General features: G+C 34.2%; 4 protein-coding genes and 1 long non-coding RNA gene across 8 annotated transcripts; all 5 read right to left on the minus strand.

The window, feature by feature from the left end:
* Positions 1–205: 205 nt before the first annotated feature.
* On the minus strand, positions 206–6,778 carry LOC149726879 (bile acid-CoA:amino acid N-acyltransferase-like). 2 transcript variants are annotated; one of them, XM_089890194.1, is made up of 7 exons: positions 5,901–6,002; positions 3,473–3,577; positions 3,191–3,289; positions 2,679–2,779; positions 1,960–2,206; positions 1,409–1,516; positions 206–1,259 (listed from the first exon to the last, which is right to left on the minus strand). In XM_089890194.1, the coding sequence occupies exons 2-7, from the start codon at positions 3,549–3,551 to the stop codon at positions 553–555; spliced, it is 1,341 nt and encodes a 446-aa protein (XP_089746320.1). In that variant the 5' UTR covers positions 3,552–3,577; positions 5,901–6,002; the 3' UTR covers positions 206–552. The 2 variants fall into 2 exon arrangements, with proteins under 2 accessions (XP_089746320.1, XP_089746319.1); XM_089890193.1 differs by lacking the exons at positions 206–1,259; positions 1,409–1,516; positions 1,960–2,206; ... (1 more) ...; positions 3,191–3,289; positions 3,473–3,577 and adding exons at positions 3,579–5,363; positions 5,603–5,849; positions 6,060–6,158; positions 6,643–6,778 and having other exon boundaries at positions 5,901–6,001.
* Positions 6,759–10,634, minus strand: LOC149726880 (bile acid-CoA:amino acid N-acyltransferase-like). 2 transcript variants are annotated; one of them, XM_089890195.1, is made up of 6 exons: positions 10,495–10,634; positions 10,101–10,186; positions 9,792–9,890; positions 9,445–9,545; positions 8,792–9,038; positions 6,759–7,897 (listed from the first exon to the last, which is right to left on the minus strand). In XM_089890195.1, exons 2-6 carry the CDS (start codon positions 10,168–10,170, stop codon positions 7,080–7,082), a joined length of 1,335 nt encoding a protein of 444 aa, XP_089746321.1. In that variant the 5' UTR covers positions 10,171–10,186; positions 10,495–10,634; the 3' UTR covers positions 6,759–7,079. The 2 variants fall into 2 exon arrangements, with proteins under 2 accessions (XP_089746321.1, XP_089746322.1); XM_089890196.1 differs by lacking the exons at positions 9,792–9,890; positions 10,101–10,186; positions 10,495–10,634 and adding an exon at positions 9,138–9,192.
* LOC149726881 (bile acid-CoA:amino acid N-acyltransferase-like) lies at positions 10,187–15,304 on the minus strand. The gene is made up of 6 exons (XM_089890192.1): positions 14,654–15,304; positions 13,835–13,956; positions 13,438–13,536; positions 12,703–12,803; positions 11,834–12,086; positions 10,187–11,426 (listed from the first exon to the last, which is right to left on the minus strand). The coding sequence occupies exons 2-6, from the start codon at positions 13,911–13,913 to the stop codon at positions 10,612–10,614; spliced, it is 1,347 nt and encodes a 448-aa protein (XP_089746318.1). The 5' UTR covers positions 13,914–13,956; positions 14,654–15,304; the 3' UTR covers positions 10,187–10,611.
* Positions 14,812–25,376, minus strand: LOC149726882 (cytochrome P450 4F12-like). Of its 2 annotated transcripts, XR_016386224.1 has the most exons (12): positions 24,749–25,376; positions 24,395–24,536; positions 23,964–24,096; positions 23,443–23,601; positions 22,521–22,680; positions 19,739–19,837; positions 19,371–19,458; positions 18,538–18,640; positions 17,538–17,751; positions 17,016–17,098; positions 15,236–16,422; positions 14,812–14,923 (listed from the first exon to the last, which is right to left on the minus strand). XR_016386224.1 is itself a non-coding variant. In XM_089890191.1 (11 exons), the coding sequence occupies exons 1-11, from the start codon at positions 24,941–24,943 to the stop codon at positions 16,254–16,256; spliced, it is 1,545 nt and encodes a 514-aa protein (XP_089746317.1). In that variant the 5' UTR covers positions 24,944–25,376; the 3' UTR covers positions 14,812–16,253. The 2 variants fall into 2 exon arrangements, 1 of the variants encoding a protein (XP_089746317.1); XM_089890191.1 differs by having other exon boundaries at positions 14,812–16,422.
* LOC149726883 (uncharacterized) lies at positions 21,396–22,328 on the minus strand. The gene is made up of 3 exons (XR_016386225.1): positions 22,090–22,328; positions 21,771–21,883; positions 21,396–21,535 (listed from the first exon to the last, which is right to left on the minus strand). It is a non-coding gene; the product is annotated as an uncharacterized LOC149726883 (long non-coding RNA).
* Positions 25,377–25,520: the final 144 nt, after the last annotated feature.

Below are 25,520 nucleotides of genomic sequence, written 5' to 3' on the forward strand. Positions count from 1 at the left end.
TAAAAAAATTGAAGAAATAAAAAAAGTCATATTAAATGCAATATTATTTATAATGATTCTGACATACTAATGTTTAAATAATCATTTTTTCAATAGAACAGTTTATACTTTTTAATGCTAAATGGTTCAAAATAGCTCATTTTCATTTAGAGACATTATAAAAAAATCAATATACAAGGTTATCCTAATAAACACACAAAAAAACAAATTTAAAAATGATGTTTAATATTAACAGATTATCAGCACCAAAACAACAGTAGAAAATGCATATATAAATAAAAAAAATCATGCCTATTAAACACGCGTTGCATATATTATGTTACATATGTTGTAAAATAAAATAATAAACTAAAATTATTTACAATCAACAAAAACAAACAAAAAAGTTTGGCAACAAAAATAGGAATTTAAACTCTGGCAAGAATCTTTTAAAAGCAGGTTCAAAACACAGAGAATATAAATTTTAAGGTAGATTCCAATATATGAATTATAGCACCTAACTAATTATTTAAAACAGTTGTTTCAAAATCAGGGTCTAAGTTACAATTTTAATTATAGTTTGTGACCTAGAAATATTTGATTCAGAAGATTTTTCTTCAAGAATTTGATCTGTTCGATCCATGAGTGCTCCTGTGCTCTACAGTGTGGTAATGTCTTGCCTCCCCAATCCATTTTTACTGTTTGACCTTTTTGAGCTGTCACAGCATTATGGGGGGTATAGGGGGGCTCAATCAGGTGACCTGCGCCTGGGTATCGCAGGATTTTATAACTTGGATGGCCAGCCAGTTTGAAGAGTTTTTCAGCCTGATTTGCCCACAATTCAGAATGCAAACTTTCATCACTAAGACCAACAACAAACAAGTAAGAGATACCTTTTCTCTTGTAGAAATCTGTAAGACCAGCGACTGCTTCTTGGCAAAAAGGGTCTTGGAATGTTAAAAACAACTGTCTACCTTTCACAACTCCATTCAATATAAAATTTCCCGGCTCCGACTGAGCTTGAGAAATCGGCATTTCCTGTCCTTTATACATTAGATTTATATAACTGGTATGAATAGTCCCATTTATCCAAACCACACATCTAATTTTTGGCAAGAAAGAGGCAGCAGCAAGCATAATTTGTGTACTAAAAGAAATGCAAATTACACCAAAACCCTTTGTGTCATTGACTTCCTGAATGTTGGACAAATATTCAAAAGCTTTTTCGAAATACCCCAAGTCAACTTTCCAGCTATGGAAACCTTCCAAGCTTGGAAGACCTAAAGAAATATTAAAATATTTATTATGATTTGTGGAATGTATTTTATTAATATAATTTTCCACTGCTTATTTTAAAAATATTTTTCCTGCATTATAAGCAAAAGTTAATTTGCAATCTAACTACCAATGTGAATTTTAATATTGACACCTGGTACTCCATAAAAAGCTAGAGCAAGTGTTACAAAACCATGGGATGAAAGAAGAGCTGCTTTGAATTCCATTGTTCCTGGGTAACTACCAAACAACGTGAGCACAGCTGTAAATTGAAATAATACATAAATTAAAAAATTAAAAAAACACTTAGTCCAAATTTATTAAGTTCAACCTAAAGTCCAAATTTAAATGCTATAAAATAGGTCACATGCGGTAAATGGTATCACCAGCGTAATTCTACAATGTTTAGACATAAAATTTTAGTTTAAGACTGATCTATAAGGAATGTTTTTGGATTGAACCTGTTGCGCTCTTTGAACTGTTGCCTATGTTGAGTATGCATAACAAGATACAAAAAGTGCGAAAAATCTCAAAACATAAATGATCTAGTTTAACATGAAAGTATGCGGTTATAAACATTGTGCCCAATGCAGACATAACACCTGCACTAAAGTATTGTTCACTACCAGCATCTGTAATACCTTTTAGTAGAACTGTGTTGGAACAGTTAAAATTGAGATTTACAAGTTAACAAGTGGTATATACCTGGAAAAGGTCCTTGACCAGGAGGAATGAAAAGAGTTCCATGAATTCCATGTTTTTCTACAGTGAGAGTGATTCTCTTTGTTCCCGCTGCCATGAACCATCGCTTGATGTGAGTTGAAGCGAGCTTCTTTAAATTCTTCCTTCTAGAGTCCAACTCCTCCAATGTGAAGATCAACTCTTCATATACGTTCAACATCACCACTAGAGGAGTTGTGATGTCCATTTTGACGAATCGTGCATGGGCATGCTATATTTGATGGATTATGGTTACATTGCTCAAGCATAAGTGTATTGTTAAATATGAAGAAAAAAATTTGCTTATTTACATAAATACAAGTACCCACTAAGTTTCACAACACTAGGTTTTATGCAAACCTTTTAACATAAAATTACAATGGAAATCAGACAATGCTGCATATGTTTCATGAATCATCTATGCCTTTTTAATGGTTGCTACTTAAGTAGAAAAACTTACATAATCTAAAAAAGCAATCCGTCTGTTTTTTATAAGTCTGGCGGGTGGCAAAGTGGTTAGCGCGCCCGCCTGTAAACCAGAGGTAATGGGTTCAAGGCAAGCTTGCACGAAGTGTTAAACCCATGTGATAACGACTGTCATTTCCGGCCACGCAAGAATAAAGTAAGTTTTATTCATACTTGTTTTAAACTCGGGAAAACAGTTTTAAAAAGAGAGAAATTTTTACAAAAATATGCAAACCAACTTTATTCATAGGTGATTCCTTCATTGCCCAAATTAATCCCATTGGCTCAACACCTCTGTAGCTCCCTCCAATGGATTCATCAGTTAATAGATTTATGCTTCCTAAAAAAACAAACAATTGGCTAAAATCTTATTATACATTAAAGGTGGCCGAAATATATAACAAAATAAAAAAAAGTAAATATACTCTACTGATAACCCTATAACCCTGCCCAGAGCAAATAACCACCCAACCTGAATTGAATGAATGTAACTTACTTTATCCTCGCGTCGCCAGAAAACGACAGTAGTTAAACATGGTTCATCCGTTTTATACACCTCGTGACAGCTTACGAGTTACCAAGTATGTTACTTTGTAGAAGATTATTTTTTACAAAATCACATATTTTGAATACTACAGATTTTTATTAATTACCTGTAAAAGGCAACAACAACATACATTTCAATCATTAAACATAATGTTTGCTTTAACATTATGTTTTTACAACATTAGATAAATATAAAAAAACAAACCTTGATGATCTGACTTATAAACTGCAACACATTCAAATGAGTTCCCATTGTCAATTGTTGTATGAGAATGTAAGGTTACCTTCTGCAGTGGACGTAAACCTGATGATGAGTAACTATTAACCATAGTACAACTTTATGGGTTATTGGAATTTGTTTTTATTTTCTTCCATTTTAGTGTATTGCTGTTAACTTAGACAACTCAAAATTTACAGTTTGGTTAGATCAATGACCATTAAGTGTCCTACCCCATGAAACACATGCATACAACATTTGTTTTCTTACCTGCAACAGATATAGTGATTGGTTGGTCAGAGATGCTATCCGTCTCATTGATATTGATTTTAACAGAGTGTTTAAACATATTTTAATTTATTTAAAACCTTAACTCTGCAGAATTTGATTTAGTTAGCATTTGTATAAAGAAAAGCTTCATGAGCAGACTTAATTTTAAACCATTACAGATTGCACAAAAAAGAAATGCAAAAAACACTTTTATCTGAAATCATTGCAACAATAACATTCACATTAGCTATGCTACAGTAAGTATATAGCCTTGATACTACAATAATTCAAAATGCAACAATGGGTTATCCTTAGCGAATAACTTAAGATTCAATTAAGAACTATAAATTACAAAGGTGAAACAGCGTTCAAACAATAGCTAACATTTTTATTTTAGAACAAAAACACTTATCCCGATATTAAGCAGATATAACAGCTTAAAAGGTAGTGCATCTTATTAAAGAATACCAAACATATTTTTAGTATAATTTCCAATGGTAGATGACTTCAACTTACATTGGTAATGTGGCAAATAATATGTTTTTACTTAACAACGCACACTTATATTTTACTCATGCACATTTATAAGTGCCCAAATTTGCTTATCCCGATATTAAGCAGATATAACGACTTTCACTTACATTAGTAATGTTGCAAATAATACGTTTTTTACTTGAAAATAACCGGTTTGGTACGATAATAAATACAAAATAGATTGTATTTAAAGTTGGGTGCCATCATTTTTCTTTGCTTGACACTTTTAATTGGCGGCAACACAATGATATCACAAATAGAAAAATAATTAAAATAACAAAATGGCAACAAGCAATTTTATAAAATTAGGTAATAAAATTTAATATCTCTTAAGATGCTTTTTCATTTGCTACATTTATGTTGGTCTTGCTATAAGCAACATACTTAAAAACAGCATTGGTATTCTTAAAGTATTCTAAATAAAAAAAAATAATGATATGCTTGAAAATTACAAAACTTTAGAACATACATCTATGAAACTAGGTTTAAATTAATCGAATATATGATGTTGCAGAGTAATTATATTTTTGAAATAAATGTTACATCTTGGATGTAAGTTTACCAGCAAGGTTTTCCTTCAAGAATTTGATCTGTTCGATCCATGAGTGCTCCTGTGCTCTACAGTGTGGTAATGTCTTGCCTCCCCAATCCATTATCGATGACTGACCCTTTTGAGCTGTCACAGCATTATGGGGGGTATAGGGGGGCTCAATCAGGTGACCTGCCCCTGGGTATCGAAGAATTTTATAACTTGGATGGCCAGCCAGTTTGAAGAGTTTTTCAGCCTGGTTTGCCATTAACTCTGAGGGTACATTTTCATCAGACAAGCCGCTTATAAATAAATACGAAACATCTTTGCGACGGTAAAACCCACTTAAGCTTGCTTTAGCATTGGGATCAAATGGATCATGAAATACGGTATATAAATCCCGACCTTTCCAGATGTTATCTTCTCCAATGTTTATATCAGAATAGCGCAACAGATTTAGTGGAAAAGAACATATTTTTTTCTCTTTGTAGACCAAGTCTAGCATGGTGGTGTGCAAGAAGCCATTTATCCAAACTACGCAGCTAATTCTACTCAACCATGCAGCTGCAGCAAGGCAGATAAACGTGCTGAATGAAATACAAATCAACCCAAAACCTCTGCTAGAATCTACTGAGGGTAATGATGACAGAAAATCAAAAACTTTATCAAAATAAGACAAGTCAAGGCCGTTTTCAGTCAAATCCAATGAAGTTTGCAATCCAGGTGATCCATAATATGCCAGGGCAAAGGTGACAAAACCATGAGAAGACAGAATTGCTGCTTTGTATTCCATAGTGCCCGGTACACCACCAAACAAGGTGACGACAGCTGTAACAAATTTGTTTATGTTAAGTAAAATTGCTTATACACTTATAATAAAATATTAGGCACAAGTAATTAATACTTTTGGCGGTAGTTTCATTATTTTATCACAACCATTTGTAAGTATAAAATAAAAAAAGGTTAACATATATAATAACAGTATGTTTATACATGAAACCAAAACCTCATGTAGAAAAAAATCTTTAATACTGCTTCAGGAAAAAGATTGTTTTCGGTTTTACTACCTGGAAAAGGTCCTTGACCAGGAGGAATGAAAAGAGTTCCATGGATTCTATGCTTTTCTACAGTGAGAGTGATCCTCTTTGTTCCCGCTGCCATGAACCATCGCTTGATGTGAGTTGAAGGGAGCTTCTTTAAATTCTTCCTTCTCGAGTCCAGCTCCTCCAATGTGAAGATCAACTCTTCATATACGTTCAATTTCACCACTAGAGGAGTTGTGATGTCCAATTTACTAAACCGTGCATGCTTGCGCTAGTAAAAAAAAGGAATAAAAAGTGATAAAGATTAGAAAATATGTTCTACCTCATTATGCAGAGATTGCTTCATTCCCCAAAATAATCCCATTTCTTCAACACCAGAGTAAAACCCACCGCAAGCTTCACTACTGGACACATCAATTCTTCCTATAAAATGCTCAACTTAGCTCAAAAAATTGGATGCCTAATTTTGTGACTAAAATACCATTTCCATCTGCTTGGTAGATAACCACACAATCAAAACAACTTCCATTATCAATTGTTGCGTAAGAATGCAAAGTGACTTTTTGAAATGGATTTAATCCTGAAAAGAAACAAATATTATTTTTATTGCTAGACAGAACAACTGGCATAATGCACATCAAGTTTGCAATTTCATACCTAACTTTTTTGAGTGGCCTAATTTTGACAAGTTTTAGTGTCCCTCACTCAATGAAATGTGTTGTTGTTTTTACTATTTTCATGTCCAGGTATATTAAAGTTCTGTTCTTATACAATTTCATTATGCTTAACACCTATGTTTATTAAACAGTGCATATGCTTTTGTGTTGATTGTTTTTCAATAAAGCAAAGTTCATTTAACTATTTATCTTAATCTCTATTTATGTTTGGTCTTCATTCAGTTACAAACAGTTTAAACATATTAAATTTGATTTACTTTTCAGTAAAAAAACATAAAATACTTTAACTGTATAATGTGTATAGGAAGATAAATGTTAAAATATTATTACATGAAAATGGTTTTTCATTGCGTTGCCCATCTGCAAAACCAATCATCAAGGGCTTACCTGTCACAGAAATCTTGACTTTTTCATCAGAAAGACTATTTTTCTTGTCAACATGTATTTCAGCTACCATAGCAGACATCGTATAAAAAATACAAAAAACAAAAATTTCCTAACAACTGTAAAATTGATGCATATATTTAACACAAAAAATAAATGCATAAAATTATCAAAACTGCACCTCAAAAACACTTGGAAATGCAAAACAACGTTTGAATAAACGTGCAGTGGTTTGTTATTGTAAGAATCATTAGTTAAATTAAACATACAGAGGTTCATTATAAAAAGCAGAGTAATTATAAAATAACAAACAAGTTGAGTTTTGGTTTTTGAGTTAGAAAAGTCTGATTGTATAGTTCACATTGCTATGATAAAACCATTACTTCTAAAAAGAACAATAATAAATACCATAAAAAATGTTGGTAGTTTAATAAAGAGTATTACATCTTAGAATTAAGTTTGACTGGAAGATTTTCCTTCAAGAATTTGATCTGTTCGATCCATGAGTGCTCCTGTGCTCTACAGTGTGGTAATTTCTTGCCTCCCCAGTTTATAGGTACTTTGTATGACTTTTGAAATGTCACAGCATTAAGGGGGGAATAGGGGGGCTCAATCAGGTGACCTGCTCCTGGGTATCGCAGGATTTTATAACTTGGGTGGCCGGTCATTTGAAACAACTGTTCTGCTTGGTTCGCCCATGTTTCAGCTATAACACTTTCATCTGCCAGCCCAACGATAAAAAGATATGAAACATCTTTGCGACGGAAAAAATCGGGCAGAGATTCTGAGCTATCAAATGGGTTACTGAAATACGGAAAAAACTTACGAGTGCTTAAGCCATCATTCGTAATCATTGATTGGTAATCGTAATTGAAGGGATATTTATCCCCACAGCGACCAAACTTTTTACCTTTGTTGGTAATCCTCATACAATTAACATGAATAAAACCATTTATCCACACAACACATCTTATTCTGTCAACACAAGAAGCCGCAGCCATTACAAGCATAGTGCTGAAAGAGATACAAATTACACCAAAGCCTCTACTGCTGTCTACAGATGATAGGCTCGATAAAAAATCAAATGCTTTATCAAAGTAGTCTAAATCAAAATCCCAGTCATCAATAGGTTGCTTGATTTGGGCCAAGCCTGGAGATCCGAAAAAGGCAAGAGCCATCGTTACAAAACCATGTCTTGCAAGCAAAGCTGCTTTGAACTCAAAGGTGCCAGGATGACCTCCAAATATGGTCACAACCGCTAAGAAAAATATATTTTATATTAAATATGAACAAAGTAAATAGCACACACATCAATACATTTTAAAGAAATAATGCCTATTTGAAACAACATATATCTATTTTCCTATTCAATTATGTTTACACTACTTTTATGTATAAACTGCTACACCCAACAAACAGACTCACTGAAGTCAAATTTTATAATTAGTGTACAAATAGTGTTTACTGACCTACATTTCCCTTTTTCCTATTAAAACGGTGCCGTTTTAGCGTTATGATCACTTATATTTGCACAGATAAGGCTTTGAGTAGTTCTAGAAGCGGATACATCATTTTTTATGTCGCTTCTAAGTTGGGCTATTTTTGCTTGCTTAATTTATAATTACCGTACATCTGAATTCAAAAATGGTTGAAAGCTTGTTTTCATTGTAATGCATTAAGTTTGAATAACTTTTTATATGAAATAAACAATAGCATTTAAGCTATGCTTGTTATATTACAAAAGTATATTCTGTATGGGTTGCATCATGTTTTATTGCGACCGTTAAACTAAGAGAGCGAATGAACACAAGACGCAGTCATTATACGACCGACAACAGTATGAAAAAGGCACTCGGGTATGCTTTGGCGCACACACACGACGAGCAGTCACAATTTACTACTTAATTTCTTAGAATTGTAGATTATAATCAATAAAGATTGTCTGTACATTAATTATGAAATCTGACTGCATTTCTCCTTTAAGCCGTTACCATTTTATTAATACAAGTTCTTGCGGATATAGACATGGCTTTTGTTATTTTCAGCGAGTAACAAAGATAGATTCACTACCTTATACAGTTCTTACAGTTTCATATAGTAAAATTCAATTTGTTGTTTTTTTAAAGTCCTAAAAAGGAAACAGAAAAGCTACCTGGAAAAGGTCCTTGACCAGGAGGAATGAAAAGAGTTCCATGAATTCCATGTTTTTCTACAGTGAGAGTGATCCTCTTTGTTCCCGCTGCCATGAACCATCGCTTGATGTGAGTTGAAGCGAGCTTCTTTAAATTCTTCCTTCTCAAGTCCAACTCCTCCAATGTGAAGATCAACTCTTCATATACATTCAATTTCACCACTAGAGGAGTTGTGACATCCAATTTTATAAAACGAGGATAAACACTCTGGAATTTTTTAAAAGTAATTAACAAATTTTATTCTGAAATAAATGTGCAATAGAAGTTTAAATTATAAAATACAGCAAAAATATTAACCTTTATTACCTGGATTAACATGCTTCTGCATAGTTGACATGTCTCATTTAGGTTTCACATAAATCTAAGATATAGTCAAGTTTTGTTGCCACAGGTTTTTTATTGTACTCAAATAAGACCTACTTATCAGATCAAGTATAAGAATTAATACGCCTAGACAAAGTGGTTAGCGCGCCTGCTTCTAAACCAGAGGTAATGGCTTCGGGGCTCCCCGCTGCTACCATTATAGGTGTATGTGTCAATAACAATTGCTCCAAACCAGTGGTCACTAATGGGTTGCCTAAATTATCAGCCAAACTTGAAAAAATTGCGGTACCCTGTTCAAAGATGATGAGGTCATGGACCAGAACAATCCCATTCCATCAACACCAGTATAACATCCACCACTGGCTTCATCACAAGAAGTGTCAATTTCACCTGCAATATTTGTAGTTGCATTTAATCCATTGTTAACTTATGCAAGAGTTTGTATTAAAACTTTGTAGGTAGTTGTCTTAAATGTGATAAAACTAAATTTGACTGGTATATGTTTTTAACAAATTTTTATAGTGAAATAGTAAAACAAATTTATAATCTACATTATTTTTGAAGTTCTGTAGGGGTTGCATCATGTTTTATTGTGAGCAAAAAGGAAGATTAAAATTCTGTTTTGTTTAAATTAACCTTCGCAGTTGGCAGCATATACAGCAACACATTCGAATATGGCACCACTTTCCACAGTTGTGTATGAGTGTAAAGTCACCTTTTGCTGTGATTGTAGACCTAGGGAACAAACATAAACATACTACAAAATTACAAATATAATACATCAGAAAATATACTACAATATATTCTATCACCAACACAGAAAGGCAGGCGTTAGAAGTATGATATAATTTCACATTGCAAGAAAACAAACAAGATAAATGATTGGATAAGCAGGTAATCAAATTCTATTGTTAAATATAGAAAATTAAAAATGCTTTTTATTACCTGACACAAATATATGAATTGGTACATCAAAGCTGCAGTTGGTTTCCTTAACATGAAGCTTAACAACCATAATTATTCTACACGTCCTTTAAAAATAATAATATGAAATTATTTCCTAATGTATGAAAACTAATTTTCCACAAAGATTTTACAACTTAATCAACAAAGCACCCAAACAAATGGAAGTTCACATAAAAATCTAGGAAGATAGTAATATTATAAAATCTTTTTAATCTTTTAAGTGCTGAGCTAATAGTACGGTCTTATCTGATTAGACAATTACAGTGGTTTGTTTTACTTTTTGTATTAAATAATAGTTAAAACTAAGTTACAAAAGTTTTGAAACAATTCATACTTAATAAGATCATGCAATAGACTGGGCGAATGCATATACCTCGCTTTATCCTTGTATAGTTGGAAAATTGTGTCTTGTGAATTACCATGTGAATTAGTTACAAAATAAGAATGATTGAACTTTCTAAATATAAACAGGCATTTTGAAGTCAATAATTTATAATTTGTTCAAAGGTTTCGTCAAATTCTGCTGAAGAAACTGCAATATACCCTTCCAAACATTTTCCTGGTTCCTACAGTGTGGAATCTTTGAGCCACCAAAGTTTGAAAAGTAAGGTGTCCCAAAACTGCCATGAGATTTGTTGCATATTGTGTACGGTGGTTCAATAAGATGCCCAGTTCCCATACAACGTACAATCTTATAGTTCGGGTGGTTGGCCAACTTCAACAAATTCTCTGCTTGGTTAATGTGATATTCTGATGGAACATTTGCATCCTCTAACCCAGCAACGAACAAGAAAGCAACATCCTTTTTTTCATAGAATTTGATTAAACTATCTTTGAATGTTTGGTTCATAATATCATCAGGTGTTTGTTGTGCTCTACGTAACATAAGACGGTACATTTTTTCTTCCTCCCATCTCTCCATATCATAGGTCGCAGTAGAAAGTAATTTCTTTCCTTTATACATTAGGCTTATAGATTGAAGAATAATGGTACTGTTTACCCAAACAACACACTTAATTCCATGTAAGTGTGTGCCAATAGCCAATGCAATTGGTCCACTCAGAGATGAGCCAAATACAGCTAAATTCTTGGAATTCACATCCTTATGATTGCTCATAAACTTGACAGCCATTTCAAAGTATTCGAACTGCAATTCCACATTATTACCGAGATTTTCGTAGTCAAACTTTGGCAAACCATTGGCATCAACAAAGGCCAGAGCAAGCGCAGCAAACCCATGACTAGCAAAGAGTGAAGCCTTATATTCTAAAGTTGCACGAACAGCACCAAACATGACAATAATTCCTAGAAAAAAAATGTGTTTACAAGTTAGTGAAATTACAAAACCATTTCAGTTATTTTTCATTTATACTCATTTATACCTAACCCTTAAACAATACAATAAACCCTTTTGAACGTATGTTGCAATTTGCCTTGACTTTTCAAAACTTAGACTACAATAAAAATTAAATTTTCGAATGTTGTAAAGGCAATTTTTGTTCCAAAACGAGCAAGAAACAACTACTACCTCATCTAAAAGTTCTTAGTAATTATTTTATGGCTATTCAAACAGATGAAACATTACAGGACTAAAGATAAAAACAAAAAGTTATTATTACAGAATCTTGGCAAAATGTACTGTTTTGGTAAAGAAATGTTTTATAAGCTACCATCTTGAATTAGAATTCAAACTTACAACCAAGACGCGTTACCTGGAAAAGGTCCTTGACCAGGAGGAATGAAAAGAGTTCCATGGATTCCATGCTTTTCTACAGTGAGAGTGATCCTCTTTGTTCCCGCTGCCATGAACCATCGCTTGATGTGAGTAGAAGCGAGCTTCTTTAGGTTTTTTTCTTCTTTTATTTGATGGAAGGTTGTCAAATTATGAATCTCATTACCATAAACAGTAAGGAAATAAACTTGTGGAGTTTCAACGTTTAGTTTGGTAAGTCGGTTATGAGGTCTCTGAAAAATTGATAAAAATGGAAAACTGTGCTCAACTCAACATAAAACTAATGGAGGCCTCAAACTGTTGTTATATAAAATAATTTTCACTTATTTTGTTGGATTTATATATATTATACAGCAGGTGTACCACTCAGGTCATTAATAAATCACTTATATTAACTTAGGTAACTTATGCATGTCATAACAAGTGTTGTTTTATACTAGTACTACCCATTCTTTGCATAACTCTCAGTTACTGAAAAGACATACACATAAATTATATCAACCGTTCTTATGGGGCTTTTGGCAGTAACAAAAATGTCAGTGTTTTTTAACCCATGGTTTTACACTTGATCCCATTTAAAATAAAAAATAGATCAAATTGTATTTATTTGTACTTGGATCAATAGTTCCATAACAAGTTTAATTATTATGTATTTGGAGGCATCTTCTGTATTTAACAAACAACAACATTAACATGTATGGAAGTTTTTTCATCACACTGTGTAAACTTCTAAGAAAAAAAAACACCTGTTTGTTTTTGCTGGTGGCCAACTCAGGCATAACATATTTTGCCCTAAGACAACAACAAGGATTACACATTAAGGTATAAGTGGTATAGTTTCTTACTTACTCTATTAAGGGGGGAAGACTCCATTGCCCAAAACAATCCCATTGGCTCAACACCCGTGTACATTCCACCAATAGCAGAGTCCTTTTCTATCTCAATGCATCCTGAAATTTAATTAGGGGTTTGCTGAAGAAATTTTATGCAGTCTGGGAAACTATAATAAATTAATTAACTATATTATGAACACCCAGATCCAAAATAGTAGCTCTTTTAGGTGCACTACCACCATGTTACCAGACAAGCCTCTTATCACTGTACCCAAAATACTGATTCACTAAGGTTGTATCAATAACAACCATACCGGTGGCAGCATTGCGTGTCGAGCCAGGTATCAGGTGATATAACCACAAAGCCACAGTGACCGCATAAATGCAGGTTTTTCTTAAAATCTAGCAGATACAAATAACATGTTAAGGATTTAACGCTTAAACGGCTGCTATACAGCTGGCCCACAAGACCATCCACGCGATGAGGCTACACTACAGTCAATTTAAGGCCTATACAAAACTCAATTTTTATTGTTGGGAGTTTTATATTGAAAACAGCTTAGTCTACTCAACTAATCCTGCTCCTGCTATCAATGCCCAGTTTTACCAAACACTATTTCACAAATAAATCCGAAGTCATAGTAATAACCTTACAGTTAGAGTGCAAGAATTGGTGTGAGCTTTAACACTTTGCTACAAAATTTAAGCTTATAAAATAATCCTTTAATAGTGTTTAGTATAAATATATTACCTTTTTCGTTTGATAAATATGTGACGACACATTCGAAAACAATATTATTATCACTTGTTAATGAAGAATGAATCGTCACTTTTTTGTTTGATGGAAGCCCTGCATAACACAAAGTTAGTAAATACTAAATAGTAAATACATAAATTAAAAACCTTGAGTTAATACCATGTGTATTGCTGTTTTAAAATTGTTGTAATTTTATATGCAGTTTATTACTACAAGTTCACAGATGTTGTTTGTGAATGGTCCAGGCCCAGCCAAGCAAAGAAGAAAAAAGTTTAGTTATACATATTTATACATGCAAGGATAAAGTAAGTTACATTCGTTACATTCATTCATTTACTAATTTTATAATTGCTCTGTTAAAAGGAGTGAGAAAGAGTGAAGTGAGACAAACCTGATAGTGACATCACAATGGGCTTGTCAGACATGCTATTCACCTCACTCACAGTGAACTTTGCACCATCTTCACACATGTTATACGTTGTATCTACACTACTTCTCTAAACAAATTGCAACCTGCGAATTAAACACTTTATTGGAGCAAAATTCTTAGTTTAATTAATTAACATAATCTTCCAATTCAAACATTCTTATTGACAAAAGTCTTAGGTTATAATTATTAACATAACATATTGCTTCCTGGCTTTTAAACATGGTCTCTTTTAGCTAACATACTTTTATGCAGACAATCATTAAACTCAAACCTTGTCAATGTTTAACCACAATGCAGACAATAAAAAGAGCTGGTGACTCAACATTTTAGGTTTGGAGAATCGGGTGCTGGTTTGAACACCTACATAGTGTGGCAGTTTTAAATGGCTTGAAGTGCTTTATTTTAAATTTTACAAACTAGGAGTCAAAGAAAAAACAAACATAAACTGGCATTCTAAATTCCCACCATGCAAGTTGCATGATGCAACTAATAAAGTAATGTTGCTCCTTAATTTTCAGCCTAGTATTTTTAAGTGAAGTTAAAAGATTTTAACTGAAACAAAAACATTTTCTGAACATACTTTTTAATTTTCCCACAAAAATACCAATTCTTAAACAGTTTTCATTTTTTTAATACAATAAAGTTAACAACAATTAAAATCATTTTTCATTTATGACATTTTATAATAAAAAATTAGAAGATATTCCTACTGCCTAAACTAAATCCTGGTGGCTAAAAAATACTATGCATAAAGGCCCACTTGGAAAATATCCATTGTACCTGTACGTATCTATATGCATAAAGGCCGGAATTGAACAAACGTTTGGCATCATGGGTTTCGTATCCGTATCCAATGCAAAACAGATGACGCGAGTATAAGTGTTGCCATACAACATTAGCATTCCTTCATGTCACATGTTTGCAGCAAATTATGTTGACGAAGCACTGGCCACCAGAGAAAGGAATGAACTTACATTGTCCTCGTGAAGCCGGAAAAGGACATAGCAGTCGATAAATACCATCGTTCTATTTTATAGACCTTGCGCCAGCCTATGAGTTACTATGAATGTTACTTTGTGGGTGATTATTTTTTTGTGAGTTTTTTCATTTTTTTATGTGTGGCTGATAATTTAGACAGCCCATTAGTGTCCACTGGATTAGAGCAATTGCCATTAACTGTCTTGTTCAAGGGCACATACGCCCACAAGGCCACAATGGTAGCAACGACGAGCCTTGAATCCATTATCTCTTCAAGGCAGGCGCTCTAACCAACAGTGCTACGGCGCCTTACCGGTCATGCGCACCCCGATACACACATGTTGCATGCACATACGACAAAAATAGATAATAGTAAAAACTTACACTGGCGGTAGATGCTCGTCCATACAGAGAATTTTATTTTAATGGCATAATAAACTTTTTTTGGTTTGTTTGTTCATTGTTTGGACTTTGCTTGGGGGAAAGTCCCGTCACAAAGGTACTAGGTCAAAGGTATCAGAACAAAACCGCAGAGCCCTAATGAATGAGCACGTATTGTAACTAACATAAATTTAAATAACCCTTACTACCACGATCGACTGAGCGATCAGAAATCTTTGGAAATTCGGTAACGACATTGAATGTATTTGTAGAACATTTTATTTTTTAAATACTGTTCAGTATAACCATTTGAAGAAATATATTTGTAAAGCATTGCATATTAGAAATTAGTAGCCTACTCATCTGTCGGTAACTGTTTAAACTGCGCATTAGGTCAAAAACTACAAAATGTGTGCTGTTTCGTAAGATTATATTTTGACAGAAGTCAAGGGCTGTAACGAATCAAAAGCAGTTGTTTTACTGAACGTGAACGTAGGTATACCGCCGTGAATATTTGCACTGCAAAGTAATGTCGTTGAAATGATTTATACTTATAAGGACATATGCGGATATAAATGAGTTACGCTCATGAAAGTTTCACCAGCCAAATATTGAGTACATTGCGGCGTATGCTTATATAATAAGGATAAGTAAATATAGATTCCTGCATTTGAATGCATGTTTTGTCTTGTGGCTCTGAATGTAGTACAGTAGGATATCGGTAAATATAAGGCAAGAAATGAAGCAGAAAATAGGCAAGCTGAGAAAATGGTATCAAATGCAATATAGAAAGTTGGGGTAAAATGGTTTAGGTTTTCATTATACTCTTTTAGTGTCCCATATTGTGGTAAACAATTAATACATTTACAGAATAAAAAAACGTATCATCACAGCTCCAAATCAGCGTGGTTATTTATTAAGACTTAAAAATATGGTATACTATGTGCTAACAGTATTCAACTTACCCCATAGTATATGTGATAATAAGCTCAAAATTGTCTTAAAAATAGTTCACTACTGCTTATATTTTTCTAAATTTTACGTGTAGTCCATTTTGCGACCTCAGAACTACATTTGGAATCGGTTGTGGTTTGGGGATATCTTTGTCGACATAAAACTCGTAGTTCAGAAGTAACTTTGCCACCGTAAGCTTCATTTCGACAAGCGCGAAGTTTTGTCCAATGCAAACCCTGCAATGCATTATTAATACAGTAGTAAGTGGGGAGAATGGACACATTTTACCTAATTATAAAACCGTATACTCACGACTCCCATAGACCGTTTTTAATGGTTTAAAACGGGATCAGGATATTTGGATATTATGTGCTAATGTTGTCCCATTTCCCCCTACCTTACTATAAGACAATTCAATCGTTTCGTAACGATCTATGGCGTTATTGATAATTTGTGAAACATGTGAGTGAATTACTTGATATGGATATGGGTGTAAACGAATGCTGTGTAAATCGTGTACGTTGGTTTAAACATATGGCTCAAGAAAGTTTAACTCGTAATTTAATAATATCAACCTTAAAACAGATCATATTTATATATATAGTCTATTATAGCAAACAGGGAAGTACGGTTAAATTAGGTCTGCTTTATACTGCTATATATACTCTAGCCTATATATTAAAGAACCAAGCAACAGTATTGTTTATATAACATCAGAATCCAAAAGCGACAAACTGCAGTAGTCTATATATACAAATTACATTGATATAATCCATTATGTAATTTATTCCATACGCAACAGCGCGTGCAATGTTACTGCTGTACAAACCTTGGCCCGGCAGAGAATGGAATATATGCGTAAGGGTGACGTCTAGATGCATTCTTTGTGTTAAACCTTTCAGGATCGTAAACCTGCCATAAAAATATAATGTAAAATGTTATTTAGTGTGTACGTATACGTGGTAAAGCGGACACGAAATGTGTAAAACAGAACACATGTGTTATCTAACGACTGTCGTTGCACTGCCAGGCAAGGGTAAAAAAGTTCTGTTTATTTATACTTCGCGTTGTGACTGTAACCTCACGACTCTAAAACAGTGTTATTATTGTGGAAACATGATTGAAAAACATGTTTTTATGTCCTCTAACGCTATTCAACTTACTCCACAGTACTCGATGCATTGTGGGTGGAATATGCTATCATCATAGCCCACCCATATTATTTTAAACGATTAGACAGGATATAGCGATAAAACAAAGGGTTGTTAAAACTCGCTTCTTCATATTTACATTTAAATAGAAGAAAATAAGCTTGGTCGCTACACCTAGAAAACAAATTAAACGTAATCACCCCAGGTTCGTCCCACACGTCAGGATTTCTGTGTAAACTAAGTAGATGGGGAATGATGGTTGCTCCTGGGCATAATGTAACCTCGGTGTTACTATTTGGTCGGTGAAGGTTAATCGGATTTTTTACTTTTCGTCCAATAAACGGTATAGGTGAATGCAACCTCATGCTTTCTTTCAAGCACATTGTAAGATATGTCATGTTTCCAATATCAAACCTGAAACGAACAATATTTTTTTGGATAATTTTTATTGGATACGTGACTACGTGCTGTATATATAGTGTTGTAGGGAAAGATGGGACACCTTTAGCACATAACATCGAAATATCCTGATCGTGTTTTAAACAATTAACAACGGCTGATGGCAGAGGCGAGTACACGGTTTTATAATTCTATGAATGTTCTTTGTTTACTACCAAATGGGACGAGGAAATAGAATGTAAAGCTGTCCCATCTTCTCCCACCCTACTATATAAGTGCGTAAATGCAGACACTTGCAAGCAGAATATAGAACATGTTTGGGAGTATTCTTAAGACGTGTTTTATATAGTTTAAATTAAATGTGAGTTGTTTTCCAATAAATTACAGATAGACTACTGGGATAAATATTTTTTACAACGGGTTTTCATAACTACATCACGTAATCTGATCAGCGATAATCGGCGCCGTGGTACAGTTTATAGCGTGCTCTTTAACATAATTGTTCAGTCACACAATGATAAATAAGTTACATTCAAGGCTCATCGGTGTGGTCGTATAAGTTCTTGAGAAAGACACATAATGGCAATTGCTCCAGATAATGGTCACTAACAGGTTGTCTGAATTGTCAGCCATGCATAACGAATTAACCATTCACTATAGTTACATACATGCATGGCAACTCGTAAGCTGGCACAAGGTGTGCGAAACAGAACATCCGTATTATAACAACTCTGGTTTTACCGTGTACACTTCATCATTTATAGTTCATACATTCTTTCATACAGTTATTACACCACTTACACTTGAACGTCTTTTCGACCTTGCATAACTTCTTTGACTTCTCCACGACATTTATCCTGATATTTAGGATGGCAGGCTAGGTTGTATATGAACCAACAAATAGCTGGGGAAATATTAAACGCATCCATTATATAGGCGAAATATGCTGTATTTATAGAAATATACACATAACCATATAATGTATAACGTATGAACACCTATAGGATATTTTATATGCTAATAGTATTGATGTTACCCTACCCTACTAAATATATCTAAATTAGAATTGCCCACACTACACTGCACAACAACTTAAGTCTAGAAATAGCGTGTATCAAAACTTTGTTTTTCTTATATGGTTAATATAAGCCTAACGAAAAAATTGAAATGCTATTTCTAGATTTAAGCCCTTATGCAGTGTAGTGTGGGCAATTCTAATTTAGATATAGTAGGGTAGGGGAAGATAGGACACCTTTAACACATAATTTCCAAATAGCCTGATCATGTTTTAAATAATTAACAACGGTCTGTGGAAGCCGTAAGGATACGGTTTTATAATTCCTTGAATGTTCTTTGTTTACTCACAAATGGAAGGAGAAAACAAAATGAAAAAGATGTTCCATCTTCCCACCTTACTATATATTTAGTAGGGTGGGGTAAAATAAATACCATAAGCACACAAGGACCATATTTCGTAATCGTGTTTTGAACAACTAACAACGCGCTTTTAGAGTCGTGAAGATACTTTTATATCTATTTTTGTAATTATTCTTTGTTTACTCCCAAATAGGACGATACAAGAGAATAAAAATATCTTACCCTACTTTTTTTAAGAGTTAGGTAATTTAACTTACCACTGGCCGTCGTGTCGTGGCCGCCAAACAGAAACGTATCAACCTGTTCCCTTATTTCTTGGTCGGTTAGTCCTTCGCCACTTTCATCCTGTATAAAGATATAGTTAAGCACATTGCAGCTATTCGATCATTTTTATCGGACAACTTTAACTTACATCGTACTGCTTTTCAGTCGAAATGTCGCAGGACAAAATTTAAATAATTTTTTCTTTCCGTAAGCGTGTTTTAACGTGTCACTTAGTCACTAAAACCTGTCATTTCGTTATTTTCATTACTTAATCTTCGCCGACATAATCGAAGAGACAAGTGAAAGTTATTATTACAATACCGCCGTGATGTTTTATTTTACAAACTAGTGAAGTGTTTACCTTTGCACGTAGTAGGACGTCCAAGAAATCAACGTATTTGGTTTTGGTAAGCTTTGGTTTGTCGCTGATGAAAACTACTTTTCTTCTCTCTTTGACAACCTATGACAACCTATATATTATTTTACTATATATGGGTATGCACATAGGTTTACTATATACCCAATGGGACGATAAGAGAAAACAATGAAAACATGAACTATGTCAGAATTTCAGATTTATTGTAACTATATTCTGAGATTCTACCTGTTGCTTTATAAATCTGTTGAGGTAGCATATGCTTTTGCATGGTAAACTATTGACAAAAAATATGCTTTCCTTTAAAGTGCATACGACACGGTCAAACAACTTTGCCTAAAATTAAAGGTACAACTATATTAAACACAAATATACTGTATTTAGTTGATTTATTAGCTTAATTAATTTAATAATTGCAAAATAAGTAGCCTTTTTGAAAACTCGAAAGAAATTTTCGCTATAGCGAAGTGTGACGTCATCGAAGGTCAAACGCGAGTGAGAAAGACTGTGTTTAGATCACAGAAATAAAAAGAATAGAACGCGCATCTCTAATGTGGGCAAAAAAAGAGGTGAAACACTCTCTCTTTTGCAGGTCGTTCCCGTTTACTATTGTAGTCAATGGAATCGAGGGCGTTTTGTGTAGTTTTTCTTCGTTTTTTTACTTAATTTAAACTCATAGAATAAAAAAAAACATTTTCTAATATATATATATTTCTAACAAACCGTTTATTTGAAGGTTTTTAATTTTTTTTTTATTATTTAAATTTCGTAAACAAGTGGTAAACTGTAAGCGTTAACCTACCAAATAACTAAACTAGCCTAATAAACTTAAATAGTTGGTGTAGTTTTTAATATAAACACCTAGAACCTCTTAAAACTACTATGCGCCTATCTTTTACAATGGAGACCAAGCGAAATGGGGGCGGAGTTGGCGGTTACGTGAATAGAAAAAAGAATATATCACGGTTTTGGGCAGTTGCGCGTTCTACTCTTTTTTAGTTCTGTGGTTTAGATACGAGTAGCGAGAAAAAGTCTTTGTTTAAATGCGAGAAGCGCCTTACTTGGAAGATGCCGAACTGTTGCGTTGTTGGAGGGTGTTCAAATAGCTACAATGGTAATGTGAAAATACTTAAATTTCCAAAAAGCCCAATATCAAAGCAGTTGGGGTAGTTTGTGCAACTGTACAAGGGCGGATTTTGAGTAACCTCTTAAGAACAATGGTATATGTGGTAAACATTTTAAACCCGACTGGTATTGGAAGAAGTTTGGTTCTACTACTGAGATACTGTTGGGGTCTGATATACCTACACTACAGTAACTGGAAGATGTAATGCCAATAAAGCATGAAGTCAGTAAAAAATGTGTTACTGGCTCAGCAAACAAGTGGTGTAGAAACTTTCCACTCTTTATTGAACCACTTCGCTTCAAAAATACTACATTTTTCATTTGAGGGAATTTATTTTTAAATAACAGCAGTATTTTTTTCTGAAAATCAATATACAATATTTTAGACTACTTCTAGCATATTTTCATTAAAATGTGAAAACCGTCAGCAGGCTTACACGCAGTGATGGTGAACTATATGCTATACAACATATCATTTACAAGGAGCAAAGAAGGACGTATTGCGAAAAGTAATGACCGCACAAAAATTTGATGTGATTGTGACTTCATAGTTTTTCAAATATTTGCATCTAAATAAGTTTAATACTGGATAATATGACGGTTCTCGCTCATCAGAACTTTCTTGGACGCCATCTTTAACTTCCAATTACCTTGAACCTGACAAGGAAGTTGCAATTTTAGCCCATACAAATTGTTTTTCTATGTATAATTTTTATTGTTAATATTGTTTTTTTTTACAAAATAAAAAATAATAATTGGCAATTTGAATCCAGTATAGATGTCATTTGGAAATGTAGATTTAGTCATGTAAACATGTTAACAACACATGATGGGAAAGGCACAAGAACACTTTGGGCAGGTTAACCCATACAAATTGAACAACAATGCTAACTTGTGTTGCGCTGAAATAGAGAGTAAAATCAAAGGATTGAGCCTTGAAATTCTGGGGGTGCTTCGTGATACAAGTAACCTCACTGATTTCCATTAATTGATTCAGTCACCTCACTGCCAAGTTAACAGCAACATAACCATTGTAAAAAAGAGGGTATTGGTATAAATTGTCACATGTGCACGTTAATGAAAATTATTTTATGAAATATCTTTTGATATACTAAAAAAAAACTAACTATTAGCAGTTTGCCATTCGCATTTTTAACAATATTGGCACCTCATTTCGGAATATTCAGGCTCAAATATATATCCACAATCACCATGTATTTTCTCCACATCTTCATGTAGGTCGAAAATTGAATTAGCACCATAAAAACTTTCTAAATTAGCCATGTTCGCTGTTCAACTCAGGCTCAGCAAGCTGTACTAGCACTGACTGCGCTTTGTTCGATTCTCTCTTTGACCCTCGATGACGTCACGCACGGTTCTCGTCGCATTCGCTCGATTTCGTTCACATCGCTTCAAACACAACTTTAAACATCTGTATCTCGAAAACGCGTGACCCGATCGGGCTAATTCTTTCGCTAAAACATTTGTATAAATTAAAACTATTTTGCAGTATAAATAGCTTATATTTATAGATGACCGTGTCACATGCACTTTAACGTGTAACAATGTTAAAAGAGCATAACGTGTATAAAGAGCACAATGTCTAATAAGTTTGGTCAAACCTAGAGAAAGTTGCACTTACACTCTCTGACATCTCATGAACAACGTTTAGTGCTTTTTTCCACAGCCTGCCATCAGCTGTTAGGTTGTAGATGAAGTCGTGTCGAACCCACGGGTTATAGAACCTCTTTATGGCTAGGTGGGCTAATTGATGTACGGCATCTATATAAGGGTGTTGTTTTCTGCAATGAAGGCAATGAATGAATGAATGAATGAATGCACCTTACTTTGTCATCGCGTGGCCGGAAAACGACAGTCGTTATAACACTGTGGTTTATACCCCTCGCGCCAGCTTACGAGTTACCAAGTCGGCTATTTTACTTTGTGGGTGATTATTTTTTGCGAATTTTTTATATATAGCTGATAATTTGGACAACCCATTAGTTACCACTGGGTTGGACCAATTGCCGTTTAGCGTCTTGTCCTAGGACACATATACGCCCACAATGGTAGCAACGACGAGCCTTGAACACGTATAATGTAATAACATCTTAATCACATTTTCCTTTCCTATTCAGTCAAAGCACTTATATTAGGCTGGGGAAAAACGGGACACCTTTAGCACATAACACCCCAATCGTGTTTTAAACAATTAACAACGGTCTATGGGACTCGTGAAGATATGGACTTTTATTTCTTTGACCTTTTTTTCTACCAAATGGAACAGGAAAATAGAATAAAAGGTGCCTCATCTTCCCCACCCTACTATATATTAATTGGTTTTAACCTGTATCCGTCAAACAAACTAATGCACAATTTGCTCCGCAGCAATTCAAAATATTTATGCATAATTCAGATCCGGCTGAGACGCTACCGCGATAACTCGTTGTAGTATTTACATTCTAAACTATCTAACTTATATAATGCATGACTGTTCCTTCAGCTGTAGAAAAACATAGGCCATTTAGTAAAGTTTGCGTGTCTATAGTTGCGTGAATACTTACCCTATGCGCTGACAGTCGAGGTCCGTAGACATAGCGCAGATTAAAATACAATCTAATGTAAGAAGACTCATGTCCTCGAAAAGTTCCACCGATTGATTTTGTTTCTCGCTCCATTTTTCGATCAACTTGTCGGCCGCGTTTGTGAATACCGTGGAATATCTGTGCCGCATAAAAATCGTTAAAAAGCATGTTTGTGTGTAGATGTCATATTCCTGACGAAAATGTTCACTGCTGGTCATTAGAAAACAAAAACACGTTTGTACGACATTAAGAAATATACGTCAACGTCGGAACTCGGACGAAGACCGATTTTTTGGAAATCTTCTTTCACGGTTACCTATTTGATGATAGACAAAAACGAATGTTACAGTATTATTCGAAAGTATTCTCACCGACCAACGAAGTGCAACACACTAAATGGCTTTCCAGATATAGTTAAAACATTTATATACAGTTGCTATATTTTGTAACCACTGACTTTAGATTTTAAACCATTGGATTCTTCTGTTACCTAAACTTACTGTTTTATTAGGTCCTGGTGAAAAACGGTTACCAAAAGTTTCTTTTGCCGTTGAAACCTTTTACCGTTGCTGGTCAAAAGTCCATTCCCGACCCACGCCTTTAAGTATTCATATGTCATGTCGTCTTTGGTTGCTGGAATTAAAATAATAAACATATACTCCTGGTAAAACCCTCTCTAATACGCCTCATATAACATACTTAACTTATTTCTGCTGGCTTAGACGTCGTGTTCAAGCCGTTTTTAACTTTTTTTTGACCGGGTTTTCATTATTATTGTTTCGACCTATCGCGCATGCGCAATAAAAAAATTAAACGTCGTGTTCGAACCGTTTTTAACAGTCTTATTTGGATCGGATTATCATTATATTTGTTCCGACCTACTGCGCATGCGCAATGGTGACCCGTCTCCCCCCAACCTACTATAGCCTACCTTGTGTGGAGAGAACTTTCCTCACAGTATCTGGATGGTAGACTTGCACGATCCATTTATGTGCCAACCACAGCACCATCATGCCAGGATAACTTGCTGCTGTTTTTACGTTGCTTAGAAGACCTTCCGGCGTTGGAGCTAGCTATTGATTTTAAAATAGAAATAAAATTTTCATTTCGCAATAGTATGAAAGAATATAACGTACTCGTGCCCTGTAATTTTTAAGTTTTGACAAAATTTAGGTAATGTTCGCACCCGAAATCATTTAATACATTTTGAGGTTTAAACGTAAGAAACAAAAGGTAATTATTTACAATACTGTAAACAAAAGCACCGATTGAATCCGGTACTTACACTGTAGGCGTGCCCGACTATCCACTGTGCTGGAGGCGAGCCTACAGTCTTGGACATCCTTCTCCCAGCTGCTATGGACTTCCAATTAAACACCACTGCCTTGCTAAGCCGGTAAAGCACAAACAACAGAACGAGGTCCGCTATCAGTGTTGGCATAACGTACCCTTTTATCAACGACAATTCGGCGTAAATCATTGTTAAGGTTTCCCAAGCGTCTCTTAATTTAAAAGTAGCTGAAAGAATTTTTTTTAGAGGCTCAGTTTTGAATCAATTGAAAACAAAATATTGTATAGAACTAATTTTATAAATGTAATAGCTTCTATGCAATGTTAGTAGAACCCCAAGTCTAAAATAGTAGCCTAAACTTTACGCTTAGACAGAATACTATATTTATGCGACTAGTTCGTACAACTGGACTTAGTTGTCTAGTTTAGAATGTTGATAACTACGTTTTGTCTGCATTTTGAAGTAACAAGTCTGTCGAACACCAGTAAAAGCCAACTTTGGTCAAAGCAATCTTTCACTGTTCAGAACCTGACAGTCACAATCAATATGTCTACAGAAAACTGACAGAGTCATTAATTTTACCTGCCGTAATGTTTACACTTTAAATATCAAAACACTCTAAACTGCACGTTTTGTCTGGCACCCGAATAAAACAAGCAAAAAAACTGCAAGGCTTTTTATTTATTCATAAAGCAAGTTCCCGACTAATCCCATGACTACTTTTATCTTGCCCCACAGAACTATATACACAAATAATGATTTTTTG

Source organism: Ciona robusta, chromosome 12, assembly GCF_009617815.1.
Source record: "Ciona robusta chromosome 12, ASM961781v2".
Lineage (NCBI taxonomy): Eukaryota > Metazoa > Chordata > Ascidiacea > Phlebobranchia > Cionidae > Ciona > Ciona robusta.